This window comes from Hyla sarda, chromosome 4, assembly GCF_029499605.1.
Source record: "Hyla sarda isolate aHylSar1 chromosome 4, aHylSar1.hap1, whole genome shotgun sequence".
In the NCBI taxonomy this organism is placed as follows: Eukaryota; Metazoa; Chordata; class Amphibia; order Anura; family Hylidae; genus Hyla; species Hyla sarda.
In genome coordinates, this window is record NC_079192.1 from 369,651,707 (window position 1) to 369,670,817 (window position 19,111).

General features: G+C 42.6%; 1 protein-coding gene across 1 annotated transcript; it reads right to left on the reverse strand.

The window, feature by feature from the left end:
* Nucleotides 1-5,332: 5,332 nt before the first annotated feature.
* On the reverse strand, nucleotides 5,333-18,679 carry SRA1 (steroid receptor RNA activator 1). Its single transcript, XM_056569466.1, has 5 exons — nucleotides 18,527-18,679; nucleotides 13,877-13,999; nucleotides 11,789-12,012; nucleotides 8,349-8,457; nucleotides 5,333-7,048 (listed from the first exon to the last, which is right to left on the reverse strand). The coding sequence occupies exons 1-5, from the start codon at nucleotides 18,549-18,551 to the stop codon at nucleotides 6,843-6,845; spliced, it is 687 nt and encodes a 228-aa protein (XP_056425441.1). The 5' UTR covers nucleotides 18,552-18,679; the 3' UTR covers nucleotides 5,333-6,842.
* Nucleotides 18,680-19,111: the final 432 nt, after the last annotated feature.

The following is a 19,111-nucleotide window of genomic DNA, read 5'->3' on the forward strand; positions in this document are numbered from 1 at the left end:
AGGAGAAAATTCACAATCTTCATTTTTTACACTCGCATGTTCTTGTAGACCCAATTTTTGAATTTTTACGAGGAGTAAAAGGAGAAAATGTATACTTATATTTGTAGCCCAATTTCTCTCGAGTAAGCACATACCTCATATGTCTATGTAAAGTGTTCGGTGGGCGCAGTAGAGGGCTCAGAAGGGAAAGAGCGATAAGGGGATTTTGGAGAGTACGTTTTTCTGAAATGGTTTTTGGGGGGCATGTTGCATTTAGGAAGCCCCTATGGTGCCAGGACAGCAAAAAATACCCACATGCCATACCATTTTGGAAACAAGACCCCTTGAGGAACGTAACAAGGAATAAAGTGAGCCTTAATACCCCACATGTGTTTCACGACTTTTGCATATGTAAAAAAATTTAATAAAATTTCACTAAAATGTGTGATTCCCCCCAAATTTCACATTTTTGCAAGGGTTAATAGCAGAAAATACCCCCCCAAATTTGTAACCCCATCTCTTCTGAGTATGGAGGTACCCCATAAGTTGACCTGAAGTGCACTACGAGCGAACTACAATGCTCAGAAGAGAAGGAGTCATATTTGGCTTTTTGAGAGCAAATTTTGCTCGGGGGCATGTCCCATATAGGAAGCCCCTATAGTGCCAGGACAGCAAAAAATACCCACATGGCATACCATTTTGGAAACTAGACCCCTGGAGGAACGTAACAAGGAATAAAGTGAGCCTTAATACCCCACACGGGTTTCACGACTTTTGCATACGTAACAAAAAAAAATAATTTCATTAAAATGGGTGTTTCCCCCCAAATTTCACATTTTTGCAAGGGTTAATAGCAAAAAATACCCCCCAAAATTTGAAACCCCATCTCTTCTGAGTATGGAGGTACCCCATAAGTTGACCTGAAGTGCACTACGAGCGAACTACAATGCTCAGAAGAGAAGGAGTCATATTTGGCTTTTTGAGAGCAAATTTTGCTCGGGGGCATGTCCCATATAGGAAGCCCCTATAGTGCCAGGACAGCAAAAAATACCCACATGGCATACCATTTTGGAAACTAGACCCCTGGAGGAACGTAACAAGGGGTACAGTGAGCATTTACCCCCACTGGTGTCTGTCAGATCTTTGGAACAGTGGGCTGTACAACATTTTTAATTTGCACAGCCCACTGTTCCAAAGATCCGTCAGACACCAGTGGGGGGGTAAATTCTCACTGCACCCCTCATTACATTCCGTGAGGGGTGCAGTTTCCGAAATGGGGTCACATGTGGGGTTTAGGTTTTTTTGCGTTTGTCAAAACCGCTGTAACAATCAGCCACCCCTGTGCAAATCACCTCAAATGTACATGGTGCACTCTCCCTTCTGGGCCTTGTTGTGCGCCCCCAGAGCACTTTGCGCCCACATATGGGGTATCTCCGTAGTCGGGAGAAATTGCATTACAAATTTTGGGGGGCTTTTTTCCCTTTTACCTCTTGTCAAAATGAAAAGTATAGGGCAACACCAGCATGTTAGTGTAAAAAATTTATTTTTTTACACTAACATGCTGGTGTAGATCCCAACTTCACATTTTCATAAGGGGTGAAAGGAGAAAAAGCCCCCCAAAATTTGTTAGGCAATTTCTCCCGAGTACGGCGATACCCCATATGTGACCCTAAACTGTTGCCCTGAAATACGACAGGGCTCCAAAGTGAGAGCGCCATGTGCATTTGAGGCCAGAATTAGGGATTTGCATAGGGGTGGACATAGGGGTATTCTACGCCAGTGATTCCCAAACAGGGTGCCTCCAGCTGTTGCAAAACTCCCAGCATGCTTGGACAGTCAACGGCTGTCCAGCAATACTGGGAGTTGTTGTTTTGCAACAGCTGGAGGCTCCATTTTGGAAACAGTGGCGTACCAGACGTTTTTCATTTTTATCGGGGAGGGGGGCTGTGTAGGGGTATGTGTATATGTAGTGTTTTTTACTTTTTATTTTATTTTGTGTTAGTGTAGTGTAGTGTTTTTAGGGTACAGTCACATGGGCGGGGGGTTACAGCGAGTTTGAGCTGGCGCACAAAATTTGCTGCATCGCAAACTTGCAGCCTGATACTCACTGTAAGCCCCCTGCCCATGTGAATGTACCCTGTACATTCACAGGGGGGAGGGGACCTCCAGCTGTTACAAAACTACAACTCCCAGCATGCACAGTCTATCAGTGCATGCTGGTAGTTATAGTTTTGCAACAGCTGGAGGCACACGGGTTGGGAAACACTGAGTTAGGAAACAGACAATGTTTCCCAACCAGTGTGCCTCCAGTTGTTGCAAAACCACAACTCTCAGCATTCTCAAGCATGCTGGGAGTAGTAGTTGGCAACATCTTTAGAGCCAGATGTTGCCGAACTACAACTCCCAGCATGCTTGGAGTTGTAGTTTTGCAACATCTGGAGGACTACAGTTTGCAGACCACTAATACAGTGGCTCCCAATCTGTGCCCTTCCAGATGTTGCAAAACTACAACTCCCAGTATGCCAAAACTGTCCAGGCATGCTGGGAGTTGTAGTTCTGCAACATCTGAAGGGCCAGATGTTACAGAACTACAACTCCCAGCATGCCTGGACAGTAAGGGCATGCTGAGGATGTGTAGTTTTGCAACATCTGGAAGGGCACAGTGGTCTCCAAACTGTGGACCTCCAGATGTTGTAAAACTGCAACTCCCAGCATGCCCAGACGCCAAGGGCTGTCTGGGCATGCTGGGAGTTGTAGTTTACAGGGTCCCAATACAGCAATGCATGTCGCTTTACGGCGACGTGCATTGCTGTAAAGGGCCCGGCCGCGGCTGAAGATCTACTCACCTGTCGCCGCCGCCGCCATCTTCCTCGCCGGGATCCGGGTCTTCAGGGACGAGGTAAGTACCGGGGCCGGGCCCCAGCACTCCCCCGTCCCCCGCAGCGTCCTCCGGTCTTCCTCCCGTCCTCTCCGGACTTCAAGGGGCCGGGCAGGACGTGAGGAAGTAACCGCCCCCCCCCCTGCGATTGGTCGGTTAGTTAACCGACAGATCGCAGGGTATAGGAGGAGGTGGCAGGCTTGCCACCTCGCTCCTATTCTTTAGCATGGTCCTGGCTGTCTGTGACAGCCGGGATCATGCGAAATTACCGGGCGGTCGGGTCCCAGAGACCCGATCAGCCCGGTATCGCCGCAGATCGCAAGGGCGATTTCCCTTGCGATTTGCGGCGATCGCCGACATAGGGGGGCCTACATGGCCCCCCTCGGCGTTTGCCCTGGATGCCTGCTGAAGGATTTCAGCAGGAATCCAGTTCCGATCTCTGCCCGGCGCGCGGCAGAGACCGGAAAACGCCAGGGCGTACTAGTACGCCCTGGGTCCTTAAGGCCCAGGGTGTGAGGGCGTATCCATACGCCCTGGGTCCTTAAGAGGTTAAAATGTCCGTGGCTGGGCTGCTGATCTTACACAAGCAGCCTTTAAATCAGTGACCAGCACATTTATCGGCGTATAACACGAAGGTAGGGTTTTTGCCTTAAATTTTTGTTTCAAATTTGCATGTTATATGCCAATAAATACGGTAATTACAAAAGGTACCATATTTATTTTATTTTACTACTTAAATAAATAAACCTGCTTAAAGTGAACCTGTCATAAAAAAAATAAAATAAATGATCCACGCTTCAATTTGTGATGATCCTGTCCATGTGCTTATATCCTGGTTTTCACTCTTTTATGGCTCAACATTCCTTTGTTTATGTTGCTTCTACTGCATGCAGTTCAATAAAGGAGAGTGTTCCCTTGCTTGACCTTACATCTAGAGATGAGCTAACTTACAGTAAATTTGATTCGTCACGAACTTCTCGGCTCGGCAGTTGATGACTTATCCTGCATAAATTAGTTCAGCTTTCAGGTGCTCCCGCGGGCTGGAAAAGGTGGATACAATCCTAGGAGACTCTTTCCTAGATCTGTATCCACCTTTTCCAGCCCACCGGAGCACCTGAAGGCTGAACTAATTTATGCAGGATAAGTCATCAACTGTCGAGCCGAGAAGTTCGTGACGAATTGAATTTACTGTAAGTTCGCTCATCTCTACTTATATCTTTTGTGGGAACTTCCTCCCCCACTCCTTACAGATCACAACTGGCTGCTCTGTGCACTGAGGCTCTGTCACACGCCCCAGGCTCACAGAGCAGGCTGACTGGCAAGCCTGCAGCATGGACAGAGTGAAAACTAATCTTGATGTAGCAATGGACACTAATCTTGGCCCCAGTACTGGTCACTATTACAGATTCAAAGTGATTTCCTCAGGTGTACAGCATCAAATAAGACAAGTATAATAGAATTTAGGGTCCCTGTCCCACGCACACTTCCTGTATTTTGTCTAGGCACAGCTGCTGACCGAAACACACAAGCAATAGCTGTAGGGACAAGACAGTGTTCTGGACAGTGGAGGGGCCCCTAGTGGCAAGAAGTATAGAACAAATATATCTAATGTGATTATCTCCTTTATGTAAAAGGTTTTTGCAATGACAGGGTCCATTTAAAATGACCTCTATAACTTTTAAATTTAATTTTGTGCTGTAATCTGTAGCTTTTAATGGTAGCACTTTTGCATATACCGTATGTGACTTGGGTATTTTTATTTATTTTTTTTTTTTGCATATGTTCCGCTGAACGTAAGGTATCAGGAATGTGTTATTTTTATACTTCAGACAATTCCACAGACATAGTGATACCAAATATGTATTTATTCTTATGTAAGACCAGCCCTTATTAGGGAGGTAAAACCACTGGCCAAGAAGGGTGCATTAGGGCAATAGCCCCTGGCTTTGCACTACAAATTTTGCTTTGTTGCTAGTAAGGAACAACTATGATTGGCGGTACTATGGAGTGGATTATACCTCCCTATAGATATACCTGTTTTTAACAGTTTTGGAATTCACAGTTCATGTTGTTGTATTTTAACAGTTTTTAATAAAAGTTCAGCTTTATAGGCTCTCTATTTTGTTTTGGTAATATTGGCCTACAGTATAGCATGGTGGACACTAATCTTGGTGTAGTGGTGGCCACTAATCTTGGCCCCATTACTATTCACTATTACAGATTAAAAGTGATTTCCTCAGGTGTACGGCATCTAGTAAGAAAAGTATAATAGCATTTCGGGTCCCTGTCACCATACCTTTGCGCTCCTCAGATAAGGCAGCATAAACCTGTTGACAGATTCCATTTAATACTGTGGCCTTCCCTGCAGCTATATGGGATGCAGAGAGTACACAACACAACACAACATTTATTTTGTCCTCTTGTATTTTTTGCCCCGTTTTATACATTGTTTACTGGAAATAAAACAATGAGAACAACAAATAAAATTGTATTTTATTTTAAGAAATCACCACAAACCCCAAGAAAACCATCTGAAATGCCAAATAAAATGTGAAATAAATTTAAGTTGAAGGAAATACAAAATAGTCAAGCAACCAGGATAAATATACACTAGATCTACAAGGAAGCAAATAAATGAGCAATTATTCACTGTTAAAATTGATGAAGATTTGCCTGGGTCATTTTCCCTTTATTTCCCATTCTGGTGCTCAGTTTGAATTTCTGCAAGTTGTGTTGATCATGTCGAGCAGTAGAAAGACACATTCTATGTTTCTATGTCTACATGCCTAAATTCATAGGGGGAGATTTATCAAAACCTGTGTAGAGGAGACATTGACCAGTTGCCCATAGCAACCAATCAGATTGCTTCTTTAATTTTTGAAAAGGCCTCTACAAAATGAAAGAAGCGATCTGATTGGTTGCTATGGGCAACTGGTCAACTTCTCTACACAGGTTTTGATAAATCTCCCACATTGAGTTGCGTGATGGGCTAAGTAGCTATTTGTGTTAACAAGCAATTGAATAGGTGTACCTAATAAAGTGGCCAGTTAGTGTACATTAATTATGAGCTCTCTGTATAACTGCAGAGGGTACGAAATTATGTGCTGATAAAAGTGCAAATTTGCAAAGCAATTAAATTGTTTAAAAAGGTTCTTGAGAAGGAAATAAAGGAAAATATACTTTTTAGTGTTAATAGTTTGGTCCAGTATAATGGATACTCCTGGCGTCCTTGTCTTATGTACAATAAGAATACTGCAGCAAAATCCCAATTGCCCGGGTAGGTCCTCCATATGCACCTCCAGTAGAGTGGCCATTCTCACTTTTAGCAATAAAGGACCTTGACCTTGAAATGTCAGTCCCGTAAAACATTGGTTCCCAAGAGTGATCAGACAGACAAGCCATGTATGTCCCCTCATGCACACAGTGCTGAGGGACCATTACTGCCTTATCTAAGAGACCAGCAATACAGGGATATAGTAGTTGAGTCCATACACTGATCAGCTGCAGAGTTATACACGTCTTCTGACTCATCCTGCCTGTCTGTCTGTTCTGTGTGCAGATACTTCACTGTGTCGTATAAAGTGCAGATTTACATTGCCCTACTTCTTGTAAGAGCTGACAGGGAGAAAAGAAGACAGATTAAAGTTAAAAAAAAAACTCTATAGTGTGGGTGATGGGACAAATGTTCTATGTCAATGATCCATCATGTGCTGCACTTAGGACACATAGCAAATGCAGTCATGAGAGTCCGCTCCCTCTGTCTCTAAAACCAGAGGCATCATAGGAAATGTAGGCTGCATAAGAAGAGGCATATCAGAGGGGAAATCGGAAACAAAATGGAGGAAAACCCATGTATACTACGTCACCGTAAATAGGTATACACAAGGACCTCTGCATTATTATTTAATAATAGCCAGTACTGCACTAAATAAGCAGAAAACTAAATAAAATCTCAGAGTACTTATTCAATAGCAGCAAGAAAAACTCATCCTAAAGTCTCCTGCTGAGCAGAGTCTGTAGTGCTATCTGTTAAAGTCTCATCTCCCGTATGTGGATCTTTCTGAGGTAGGTTTCTAGCTTCAGCCATTAAACGTTTTATTCCCACCATCCATTGGCTGACTTCATTGATGTGATCAACCATAAGAGATCGATGAATTTCATCTGCAGAATCCCAATTCTGGCTCTTTATCTCTAAAAAGTAATAAAAAGTAGCTTATTAATCAAGAATACAACATGCTACAATGTTGCCGTGTTATTTCTGCCCTTTTTCCATCCTTCAATGGGTTATTCAACTCTTTAAATTGTACCTGTTGCAGAAACATTTTAACAGTGCTGAGACCACAACTGATCAGGGGAACGAACAGGTAGAAACACCTGGTTAGGCACGTCACTCCCTGACTTAGTCTTAGGGCCCAATAACAAATCTAAGGGACGATTCAGAGGTGCTGTACGTAGACTGCTGTGAGCAGGAGAGAGAAGTGTGCTGCTGCGGGCTTCTCCTGATTGGTGGGGATCTCGGCAATGAGACCCCAACCGACAAACACTTTTGACATGTCTCTGTGACATATCAAAAGTGTTTTTAAATTATAGGTACACTTTAAAGTCCAGAAAATTAAAAAATTTTCCTTCTACACCCTCTTTTTACTGACAGAGCCTTATAAGGGCTTGATTTTTGAGAGCCCAATTGAACTTCATTGGCATCCTGAAAAGGGGGTACTCTCCACAGAGGAAAACAACAAAATCTTTTGGGGATCTGTTATTAGACCATAAGGTAAAGGCTCTTGTACATATTAACTTTTTTGCGGGTCAGTATGATTACAACAGTACCCAGTTTTGCAAAAAAAAAATTACATATATCCAGCAGAGTGAGGGTTCTTTCATGCACAGTGACCTTTGGTTATAATACTATTTTTGGGTAGATGAAACTTTTTTTTCAATGTTTTCTGACGGAAAAAAAAAAACGAAAGGCGAATTCTGACGTGATATTTTATTCAATTATGGCATTAACTGTTTTGGTATTAAAAAAAAAAAAACATATCTGGTGGAGCATTTCCAATTATGTTTATGTCCCCATAACATCCAGGCTCAAATCCCACCAATGAGTTTGTATGTTCTCCTGATGTACGCGTGGGTTTCCACCAAAACATACGGCTATAACCTAATTGCAATTTAAATTGTGAAGCCCAATGGGGACAGTATATGACAATGTAGCAAAGGGCCTGCTATGGGTAAACAGCGGCTATGAAGATGAACTTGGTCAGCCACCATGCCTAGGTGAGAGCTATTGCGAAGCATTTATCCACAGGTAGAGAGGACCAAGGGTATGCCAAAAAAATGTTCCTTACACCATTACGCCACCTCCACCAATTTGAGCTGTTCACACCTCACAGGACGGGTTCAATGACTCATGCTGCTAGTGTAAAATGTTGACCCTCCTATCAACATGGTGCAACAGAAATCTGAACATAACATAGAGCTAATGCTCGCTTACCTTTTACCAATAAGCTCATTCTTTTATGTACAGATGTGGACAGCTTCCCACTATTCCACATTTCTTGCAAAACAGTCAACCTCCGTCCAATGTCTGTAAATACTTGAGTCTGGAAAAACAAAAAAAAGCACAATCACTGAAAAGGATTGGAAAACAAAGAATAAAGATAGCAAACAACTTTTAAAGGGGTTTTCACCTCTTTCAAATGTATCCCCTATCCACAGAATAGTAAATAACTAGCTGATCGCAGGAGGTTGGGGGAAGTGGGGTGTCCAACCAAAACATGTGGGATCATATTTAAAAGTTATCCCCTATTTCGAGAACAGGAACCCAAATTATTCTCTAGCGCCTCCATTTATTCTATTTGGGATTGGCTGTTTCTGGCAGCTCCCATTCAGAATAAATATCCTGATGCCTTAAAGGGGTTATCCCTGTCTGTCTCCAGGTTGGGTGTGGTTCTGCAGCTCAGTTCCATTGAAGTGAATGCAACCAAGTTGTAATACCACACACAACCAGGGGACGGATGTGGAGCTGTTTTTTAAGGAAATTGGCTCTGTTCTTCTATTTTTGGATAACCCCTTTAACCCCTTAAATCCTGCATCATATCGCGTCGGTCCCGGCGCTCTTCAACGGCCGGGACCCACAGCTAATACCACACATCGCCGATCGCGGCGATGTGCGGTATTAACCCTTTAGAAGCGGCGGTCAAAGCTGACAGCCGCTTCTAAAGTGAAAGTGAAAGTGACCCGGCTGCTCAGTCAGGCTGTTCGGGACCGCCGCGGTGAAATCGCGGCGTCCCGAACAGCTGACAGGACACCGGGAGGGCCCTTACCTGCCTCCTCGGTGTCCGATTGGCGAATGACTGCTCCGTGCCTGAGATCCAGGCAGGAGCAGTCAAGCGCCGATAATACTGATCACAGGCGTGTTAATACACGCCTGTGATCTGTGTAAAAGATCAGTGTGTGCAGTGTTATAGGTCCCTATGGGACCTATAACACTGCAAAAAAAATGTAAAAAAAAAGTGTTAATAAAGGTCATTTAACCCCTTCCCTAATAAAAGTTTGAATCACCCCCCTTTTCCCATAAAAAAAATAAAACAGTGTAAAAAAATAAAATAAATAAACATATGTGGTATCGCCGCGTGCGTAAATGTCCGAACTATAAAAATATATCATTAATTAAACCGCACGGTCAATGGCGTACGCGCAAAAAAATTCCAAAGTCCAAAAAAGCGTATTTTGGTCACTTTTTATACCATTAAAAAATGAATAAAAAGTGATCAAAAAGTCCGATCAACACAAAAATCATACCGATAAAAACTTCAGATCACGGCGCAAAAAATGAGTCCTCATAACGCCCTGTACGTGGAAAAATAAAGTTATAGGGGTCAGAAGATGACATTTTTAAATGTATACATTTTCCTGCATGTAGTTATGATTTTTTCCAGAAGTGCAACAAAATCAAACCTATATAAGTAGGGTATCATTTTAACCGTATGGACCTACAGAATAATGATAAGGTGTCATTTTACCGAAATATGCACTGCGTAGAAACGGAAGCCACCAAAAGTTACAAAATGGCGTTTTTTCTTCGATTTTGTCGCACAATGATTTTTTTTTCCCCGTTTCGCCCTGCATTTTTGGGTAAAATGACTAATGTCACTGCAAAGCAGAATTGGTGACGCAAAAAATAAGCCATAATATGGATTTTTAGGTGGAAAATTGAAAGGGTTATGATTTTTAAAAGGTAAGGAGGAAAACACGAAAGTGCAAAAACTGAAAAACCCTGAGTCCTTAAGGGGTTAAGTGTCTTTTAAGCAAGTGCAGGAGTTGTGCTCACTTTAGAGTGTCAGCTATCAGTAGCCACGATCCCGCCGCCTCCTGGCATTTAACACTTTAAATTCCGTAATCAATGCTGATCACGGCATCTGAAGTAAAATGAAAGTTGCCGGTAGCTCAGTGGAGCTTACCAAGCCAACAACATGATTGGGGGGGGGGGGGGGGACGGATTGGTGAGCTAAAATGGCAGAGGAGGGTCCCCTTACTTCCCTCCTGCTTCTGATCGCTGACACAATGATGCAGCCTGATTTAGCCAGGCTATATCAGTGGATCGTCAATCTCATTGTGTAACGCTATGCCATAGGCAAAGCATTATACAGTGAATGCAATCTAATTGCTGCATATAAAAGACTTGAAAAGTGTCAAATAAAAAATGTATCTAAAATTATATAGAATCTTAAAAAAATCTAAATCACCCTTTTTTCACATTTTACAAAATAAAAATAATTAACATATTTTGTATCACCACGTGTGTAAATGTCCAAACTATTAAAATAATGTTTTTGATCCCGCATGGTAAACAGCATACACTTAAAAAAAATAAAATAAAATAAACAAACAAGCGCCAAAACTACTGATGTTTAATCACATGGTATATCATAAAAATTTTTTTTATAGAAAGTGATTAAACAGTGCAATCAAAATAAAAAATGGTACCAATAAAAACTACAGATCATGGCACAAAAAAATGGGTCTGGTTGGGTCCAAGATGTCAAGGACTTCCCTCTATGATGCCCATCTACTCAAGTAGGGAATTGGGGAATATAGACAAGAACTGTCCTCCCCTTTATTAACCAGATGATTTTACGATACTTTGAGTAATTTTTTTATTTTGTGGCACTCATGGATTTTCAGGAACTATTTTTTTTAAATAAATATTGCCGTAGGTGTGTGACAAATTACATTTAAAATAGAGCAACCATAATACGGAATGTATGTTTGGGTCTGTGATTGTTATGGCCTCGGACACGTTGATTATTAGGATTTTGATATGATAAATCCTGTAATGTTATTTGATAAAAAAAAATTTTTTATTTGTTTTATTTTTAATTTTTAGTGCTCTAACTTGTCTCCCACAAGGTCAGAAGTTTTGAATTTATTTTACAGGGCTGCGTTGTGTCCAGTTAGACTGAGGATCTCTAAATTCAACAGGTATCCCAGGCATCATGTGATCACTGTTACCAATACAGGAAGCGGCACTGTCATTGCCTTGGTTCTATATAGAGCAGTTAATGAGCAAAGTGTATACAGAGCTCAAGAAGGCATGAACATAAAAAACAGTGCTGCACAACTAGTCTTCTTAGTTATGCTGCCATCACCGAGGGCAGTATAAAATAGCAAAGGACACACTGTTAGCATTCTGTGATATTTACTGTAATGTACAGTAGGATAGGAGAACTTACATTGGAAAGTTTATACGGTACTGACAGAGCTGCACAGAAAGGTCAGAGATATTCATTAGCTGCCGCTGCCCATCTGCCAATTAATAATAGTACTAGTACTCTACCTATTATATAGGAAGGAACCTGTAAATCATCACTGGGTTCCTCCCATTATATGTGGGGTGAAAAAAAAAAAAAAAAAAAATCAACCTGAATTTACCTTAATAGAATCTTTGCAGGCCTCCAGAGTTTCATTCAATGGAGTCAAAACGTCCATCACATCGACAGGAACCTGGTCTTCTGCTGGATTGGAACACTGCTTCATGTTATCTATTCTAAGAGGGGAGCTCACGGGTCCTAAAGGAGGAGGGCCAATACTACTGGCAGGAGGTGGTGGCTGCACCATTGGCGGGGTGGAAGATGAAACCGGTAGGGCAGGAGGAACTGAAATGAAAACGATGACTTATGAAATGCATATTCTGTCCAGACAATGAAATATAATAATTCAATACAACATCTCAAAATGATATATTATCTAGAAAAGTTCTATTAGCGCCTATATAGACGAATAGTCCAAGAAATAAAATCTGCCTAAAGAAAGGGGTACAAGATGCTGCGTTACCCATCACCCTTCCATAAATATACCATTATATCCAATTCATATTTCTAGTCTGATTTAAAAATAACAAGATGCATATAAATCCAGTGAACAGGAAAAAAAACCTGAAGGCCTTCCTTTAAAAGGGGTACTCCGGTGGAAATTTTTTTTTTAAAATTTTTTTTTTTTATATCAACTGATGCCAGAAGGTTATTTTCTTTTTGGATTTCTTTTCTGTCACGACCACAGTGCTCTCTGCTGACATCTCTGTCCATGTCAGGAACTGTCCAGAGAAAATCCCCGTAGCAAACATATGCTGCTCTGGACAATTCCTGACATGGACAGAGGTGTCAGCAGAGAGCTCTGTGGTCGTGACAGAAAAGAAATCCAAAAAGAAAATAATTTTCTCTGTAGTATACAGCCGCTAATAAGTACTGGAAGGATTAAGATTTTTTAATAGCGGTAACTTGCAAATCTGTTTAACTTTCTGGCATCAGTTGATTAAAAAAAAAAATAATAATTAATATATATATATATATATATATATATATATATATATATATATATATGTGTGTGAAGCTTTCTCAACCTTCACTGTGGAGGGAAAAGCTGAAGGGGCTCTGGATGTCAGTTTCTCCTCTAATCCCAGGCGATCACTTGGTTAGTAAGGCTCAGCCTGTAAGCAGCGCTGTTTTCCCCACTGAAATCAAAAAGAAAAGCTCAAGAAACCATTATAATGTGAATCCTCTGTAACAGAAGAGAAGACCGTCCCCTTATCCAGACCAGCTTTTGTGTGATGGATATTCAGCCAACATTACTTTTGCATAGTTGCCATTTTCTTTGAGAAGACCACCCTCCTTCTTTGAGAACCTTTATTACTTGGTTTAGGGACTGTTCGAATACAGAGACTTCTAACAGATCACAAAGTTGTAGGTCCTCCATTATAAGTGAGCCAGCAGGAGAGGAAACTGCTGGACACTTATTTCAGAAGGTTGTGCAGACCATCTAATGTGTATGGGGCCGTGCAACTTTCCACTAACAGCTGATGTTTGGGGGGGGGGGGGGGCATGGTAGGAGACAATGGTTGGGCATGTTGATGTCCCAATCCTACATTCATTTGAGACATAAACTGCCTGTAAGGTGTCTGGCAGCAGCTTACCCCCTTCTCCATTGAGAATACATGTACACTCGGCCAAGCAGAGTGTACACAGGTATAAGCGGACTTATCTAAAAGTTATGGCCAGCTTAAAACCACAGCCCTTTATCTTCAATTGGAATCAGTGTCATATGGATTAGGGTTTCCATTTGCGGATTAGCACAGGTTAGCACCCATGTGCTGCATCCAAAACCACAGCAAAATCTGCAGCATCCATAGTGTAAAGCCATATCAGAAATCTGGGATATGCCCTCAAATTACTAACACAGGTAAGCAAAAGGTTTTTCTGACGGAAAAATGTATCAGAGTGCACAAGACCTATATGAATATAAGATAAAAGTGGGAAAACCCCTAATAGGGTTGTCATTCCATTTAAATCCATGGGACTAATACAAAGCAAGTCATAGTATAGCAAGTGTCAGTACTGTACAGAAGAGCTCGCAGTCACTCCCCTCCCACACATCCTATTACCATGACCAGTCTTTGGCTCAGTGATGACTGTGTAATGACAGAGCTTTACTTCAGAGTCAGAGATAAGTCCTATTGTCTCCTACCTGCCGGACAGCCTTGTAAGGGAGCAGGGACTCTCTTGTTCAGAGGGGTACGCTTACCACCTCCTGCAGTCTGCAAGCCATAAGAGAACTGGGGAGGGTCATTCCAACCCCTTTCTTTGTTACCTGTTAAAAAAAAATGATAAAGAGGTAAACTCAACTTTAATTTATTGGTCAACACAGCTACATCCAACTACTATGTACGTGTATAAATGAAAGCTATACAGTGCAAGGGTACGTTCACAAATGTCATCTGCTTTAGCAGATTTTGCTATTCATTGAAGTAAATGGGTGGCAAATACTGCAGCAGAAAATCTGCAGCAAAAATATGCATGTGTGAACGTACCCTTAGCTATGTTCACATTGGGGGGAATGTAGAAAACTGTATTTTTTTTCTCCTGTAAAGTCTAATAAAATGACAGGCACCATGTCTGAAACCAGGCAGACCCCATTAAAGTCAAAAGAGTCCATCAGACTTAGTTGGTGTCCGCCAGCAGTGAATCTACCTGCTCCTAGATGGAGACTTTTTCTACTACTTCTACCCTGCTGCACATACTGGGGAAGAGAAGTAGGGGTTGTTATGCCCAATGGGAGAGTGACGTGAGGGGCTACTGTGGCCATCAGGAATATGATGTGGAGGGTCTCTGCACCCACTGGGGCTGCTGTATCCACTGGAAATTAAAAGGAGGGCTGCTGTACCCACCAGGGAAGTGACATGGGGGGGGGGTCTGCTGCATCCACTAAAGAAGTAAAGGGGGGGGGGCATAATAATGTTAAGTAAAATAAAGTGTTCTGGCACACCTGCAGTAAATCACATCTCTTCTCTATTTGTTCAGTCTAACTGGAGATAGTATCCTATACAGATCTGACAACTTCGAGTGGTGCTCAATAGGTATACAGGTATACAATCACAATATAAAAGTGAAGAAAAAGCGGCACTCACCAACCTTCGTTGCCTCACAAAATTGCATTGGGGATAAAATAGATAGCAGAGGTATGTGAATAGAGCAGTGTTTCCCAGTGTGCCTCCAGCAGTTGAAAAACTACAAATTCAAGTATTCCTTTGGCTGTCCGGGCATGCTGGGAGTTGTAGTTTTGCAACAGCTGGAGGTACACTGGATGGGAAACAATAGAATAGAGGTTATAGACATTTCGGTAAAACCAAAGAAAGTAACGGGAGGCATGAAACAGCTGTAGCCTCTATTCACACACCCCTGCTGAACATTTTCCCCCCACACTATGTTTGTGAGAATATATGTGAACATGTGTATGTATGTATGTATGTATGTATGTATTTATGTTCAAGCATAATTTCCATATGGCTGGAGATATTTTGATGCAACTTAATACAGATGTCAACTAAAACTATAGTAGAGTTGCGGGGGTGAGGTTTTTTTTTTCCGTGGTCTTAAACGGGTACTCCGCCCTAGACATCTTGTCCTTTATCCAAAGGATAGGGGATAAGATGTCTGATTGCGGGGGTCCAGCTGCTGGGGGACCCACGTGATCTCTCCTGCAGCCCCAAGACCCCCCTTGTGTCATCACTGAACGGTGCTAAGTTTGCTCCATTCATGATGACTCATGATACAGGGGCCGGAGTATCGTGATGCCACGCCCCCTCCCATAGGCTTGCATTGAGGGGCAGGGCCGTGACATCACGATACTCTGGCCCCTGTATCATGAGTCATCATGAATGGAGCAAACTTAGCTCCGTTCAGTGATGACTTGGGGGGCTGCAGGAGAGATTGCGGGGATCCCCAGCGGTGGGACCCCCTGTGATCAGACATCTTATCCCCTATCCTTTGGATAGGGGATAAGATGTCTAGGGCAGAGCACCCCTTTAAGTCCCATGCAAGTCTATTGGATTTCTAATACATCTCCTGATCATGTTACTCTTGGGTGGAAGAGATTGCCCGAGACTTTTACACATCGTGTTGACTGTCTAGCAGGCAGTTCCAGAGAATAGTGTGTGCAGGGAATGGGATATGAGGATGAGATAGGAGGGTGGGGATAGGAGGATGAGATATGAGGTCGGGGATAGGAAGATGAGATAGGAGGATGAGATAGGAGGATGAGATATGAGCTCGGGGATAGGAGGATGAGATAGGAGGATGAGATATGAGCTCGGGGAGAGGAGGATGAGATAGGAGGATGAGATATGAGCTCGGGGATAGGAGGATGAGATAGGAGGATGAGATATGAGCTCGGGGATAGGAGGATGAGATAGGAGGATGAGATATGAGCTCGGGGATAGGAGGATGAGATAGGAGGATGAGATATGAGCTCGGGGATAGGAGGATGAGATATGAGGTCGGGGAGAGGAGGATGAGATATGAGCTCGGGGATAGGAGGATGAGATATGAGCTCGGGGATAGGAGGATGAGATATGAGGTCGGGGAGAGGAGGATGAGATATGAGGATGAGATATGAGCTCGGGGATAGGAGGATGAGATAGGAGGATGAGATATGAGCTCGGGGAGAGGAGGATGAGATAGGAGGATGAGATATGAGCTCGGGGAGAGGAGGATGAGATAGGAGGATGAGATATGAGGTCGGGGAGAGGAGGATGAGATAGGAGGATGAGATATGAGGTCGGGGAGAGGAGGATGAGATAGGAGGATGAGATATGAGGTCGGGGAGAGGAGGATGAGATAGGAGGATGAGATATGAGGTCGGGGAGAGGAGGATGAGATAGGAGGATGAGATATGAGCTCGGGGATAGGAGGATGAGATATGAGCTCGGGGATAGGAGGATAAGATAGGAGGATGAGATATGAGCTCGGGGAGAGGAGGATGAGATAGGAGGATGAGATATGAGGTCGGGGAGAGGAGGATGAGATAGGAGGATGAGATAGGAGCTCGGGGATAGGAGGATGAGATAGGAGGATGAGATATGAGCTCGGGGATAGGAGGATGAGATAGGAGGATGAGATATGAGCTCGGGGATAGGAGGATGAGATAGGAGGATGAGATATGAGCTCGGGGATAGGAGGATGAGATAGGAGGATGAGATATGAGCTCGGGGATAGGAGGATGAGATAGGAGGATGAGATATGAGCTCGGGGATAGGAGGATGAGATATGAGGTCGGGGATAGGAGGATGAGATATGAGCTCGGGGAGAGGAGGATGAGATATGAGCTCGGGGAGAGGAGGATGAGATATGAGCTCGGGGAGAGGAGGATGAGATATGAGCTCGGGGAGAGGAGGATGAGATATGAGCTCGGGGAGAGGAGGATGAGATATGAGCTCGGGGAGAGGAGGATGAGATAGGAGGATGAGATATGAGCTCGGGGATAGGAGGATGAGATATGAGCTCGGGGATAGGAGGATGAGATAGGAGATCGGGGATAGGAGGATGAGATAGGAGATCGGGGATAGGAGGATGAGATATGAGGTCGGGGATAGGAGGATGAGATATGAGCTCGGGGAGAGGAGGATGAGATAGGAGGATGAGATATGAGCTCGGGGATAGGAGGATGAGATAGGAGGATGAGATAGGAGGATGAGATATGAGGTCGGGGATAGGAGGATGAGAGCATCCACTGTTACTTTTTCTCTCCCACAAGGTTTAGGTAAGATCGGGCAATGCCAAGTACTCTGCTAGTTTTCTAAAGACAAAGTAAGAAAGAACAAAGATTGGCGAGTGACATTTTTCCTTCACTTCTATATCAATGATAACTTTGCATTACAAGCTTATAGTCCACAGAAGAATGCTGGTACTTGTAGTACATTTCTTAAAATAGAGTAATTTGTCCCTAAACACGAGGGTCAGGGTTAGGTGCTGGAGTCACTTTGATGGACAGAAGATTCATCCTACTGTAATAAACACTACACAGCCCCATAATAATGTGTAACCAGGACACCCCTCATATACAGCACTTGTATATACTGAGCACAGTAATACACTATAGAGCCCTGTGTGTATATATATATATATATATATATATATATATATACACTGCCCCATAATAATGTGTAACCAGGACACCCCTCATATACAGCACTTGTATTTACTGAGCACAGTAATACACTATAGAGCCCTGTATATATATATATATATATAGCCCCATAATAATGTGTAACCAGGACACCCCTCATATACAGAACTTGTATATACTGAGCACAGTAATACACTATAGAGCCCTGTGTGTATATATATATATATACACAGCCCCATAATAATGTGTAACCAGGACACCCCTCATATACAGCACAGTAATACACTATAGAGCCCTGTATATATATATATATATATATATATATATATACAGCCCCATAATAATGTGTAACCAGGACACCCCCTCATATACAGCACTTGTATATACTGAACACATTAATACACTATAGAGCCCTGTGTGTATATATATATATATATATATATATATATATATACACTGCCCCATAATAATGTGTAACCAGGACACCCCTCATATACAGAACTTGTATATACTGAGCACAGTAATACACTACAGAGCCCTGTACATTAGTATTTCCCAACCAGGGTGCCCCCAGCTGTTGAAAAACTACAACTCCCAGCATGCCCGGACAGCCTTTGGCTGTCCGGGCATGCTGGGAGTTGTAGTTTTGCAACAGCTGAAGGCGCCCTGGTTAGGAAACCCTGCTGTACATACACACAGCCCCGCGGCTCTTACCCGGCTTCACATACAGCTCAGCCATCACTCCTTCCCTCTCCTCTGCCAGACAGGAAATCCCACGCTGTCACTGCTGCTTCGTGGCTGCTTTTTTTTCTTTTTCTTTTTTGACTCTTCAAAGCTTTATTTATCCCCATCATTACAGTAGTGCTCACTATGTGCGCTGTGTATTACAGATATTTGACTATATCTCCCAGCTCTTTGTATTAGACTACTGCATGTTAAACTGGAATTTTTTTACGGTGAACCATGTGTGTGAATAGTTTTATGTTTACCTGTTATCAGACAACTCATGGAAAAATAAACATTTTAAGATTCAGATCAGACCAGATGGTGTTTAATATGCAAGTTAGGGTCTAAAATATGTATAAGAACAATGAGCAATGTTTAACCCCTTCAGGACATCGTTTTTTTTTTTGTTTGTTTTTTCTTCATTTTTGCACTTTTGTCTTTTTTCGTCCTCACTTTTTAACGCTTTTAATTTTCCACCTACAGACCCAGATGAGGGCTTGTCTTTTGCGCCAGAAATTTTACTTTGTAATGACAATAATTTCACCACAAAATCTACGGTGAAACAAAAAAGAA

What these genes read in the sequence shown, in the direction of transcription:
- SRA1 (XM_056569466.1), bottom strand. Translation starts at nt 18,551, where the DNA reads ATGGCTGAGCTGTATGTGAAGCCGG. An exon ending in CTTACAAGGCTGTCCGGCAG is followed by an intron (nt 12,013 to 13,876) that starts GTAGGAGACAAT and finishes TTTTCATTTCAG; the next exon opens with TTCCTCCTGCCCTACCGGTT. An exon ending in CCTGCAAAGATTCTATTAAG is followed by an intron (nt 8,458 to 11,788) that starts GTAAATTCAGGT and finishes TTGTTTTTCCAG; the next exon opens with ACTCAAGTATTTACAGACAT.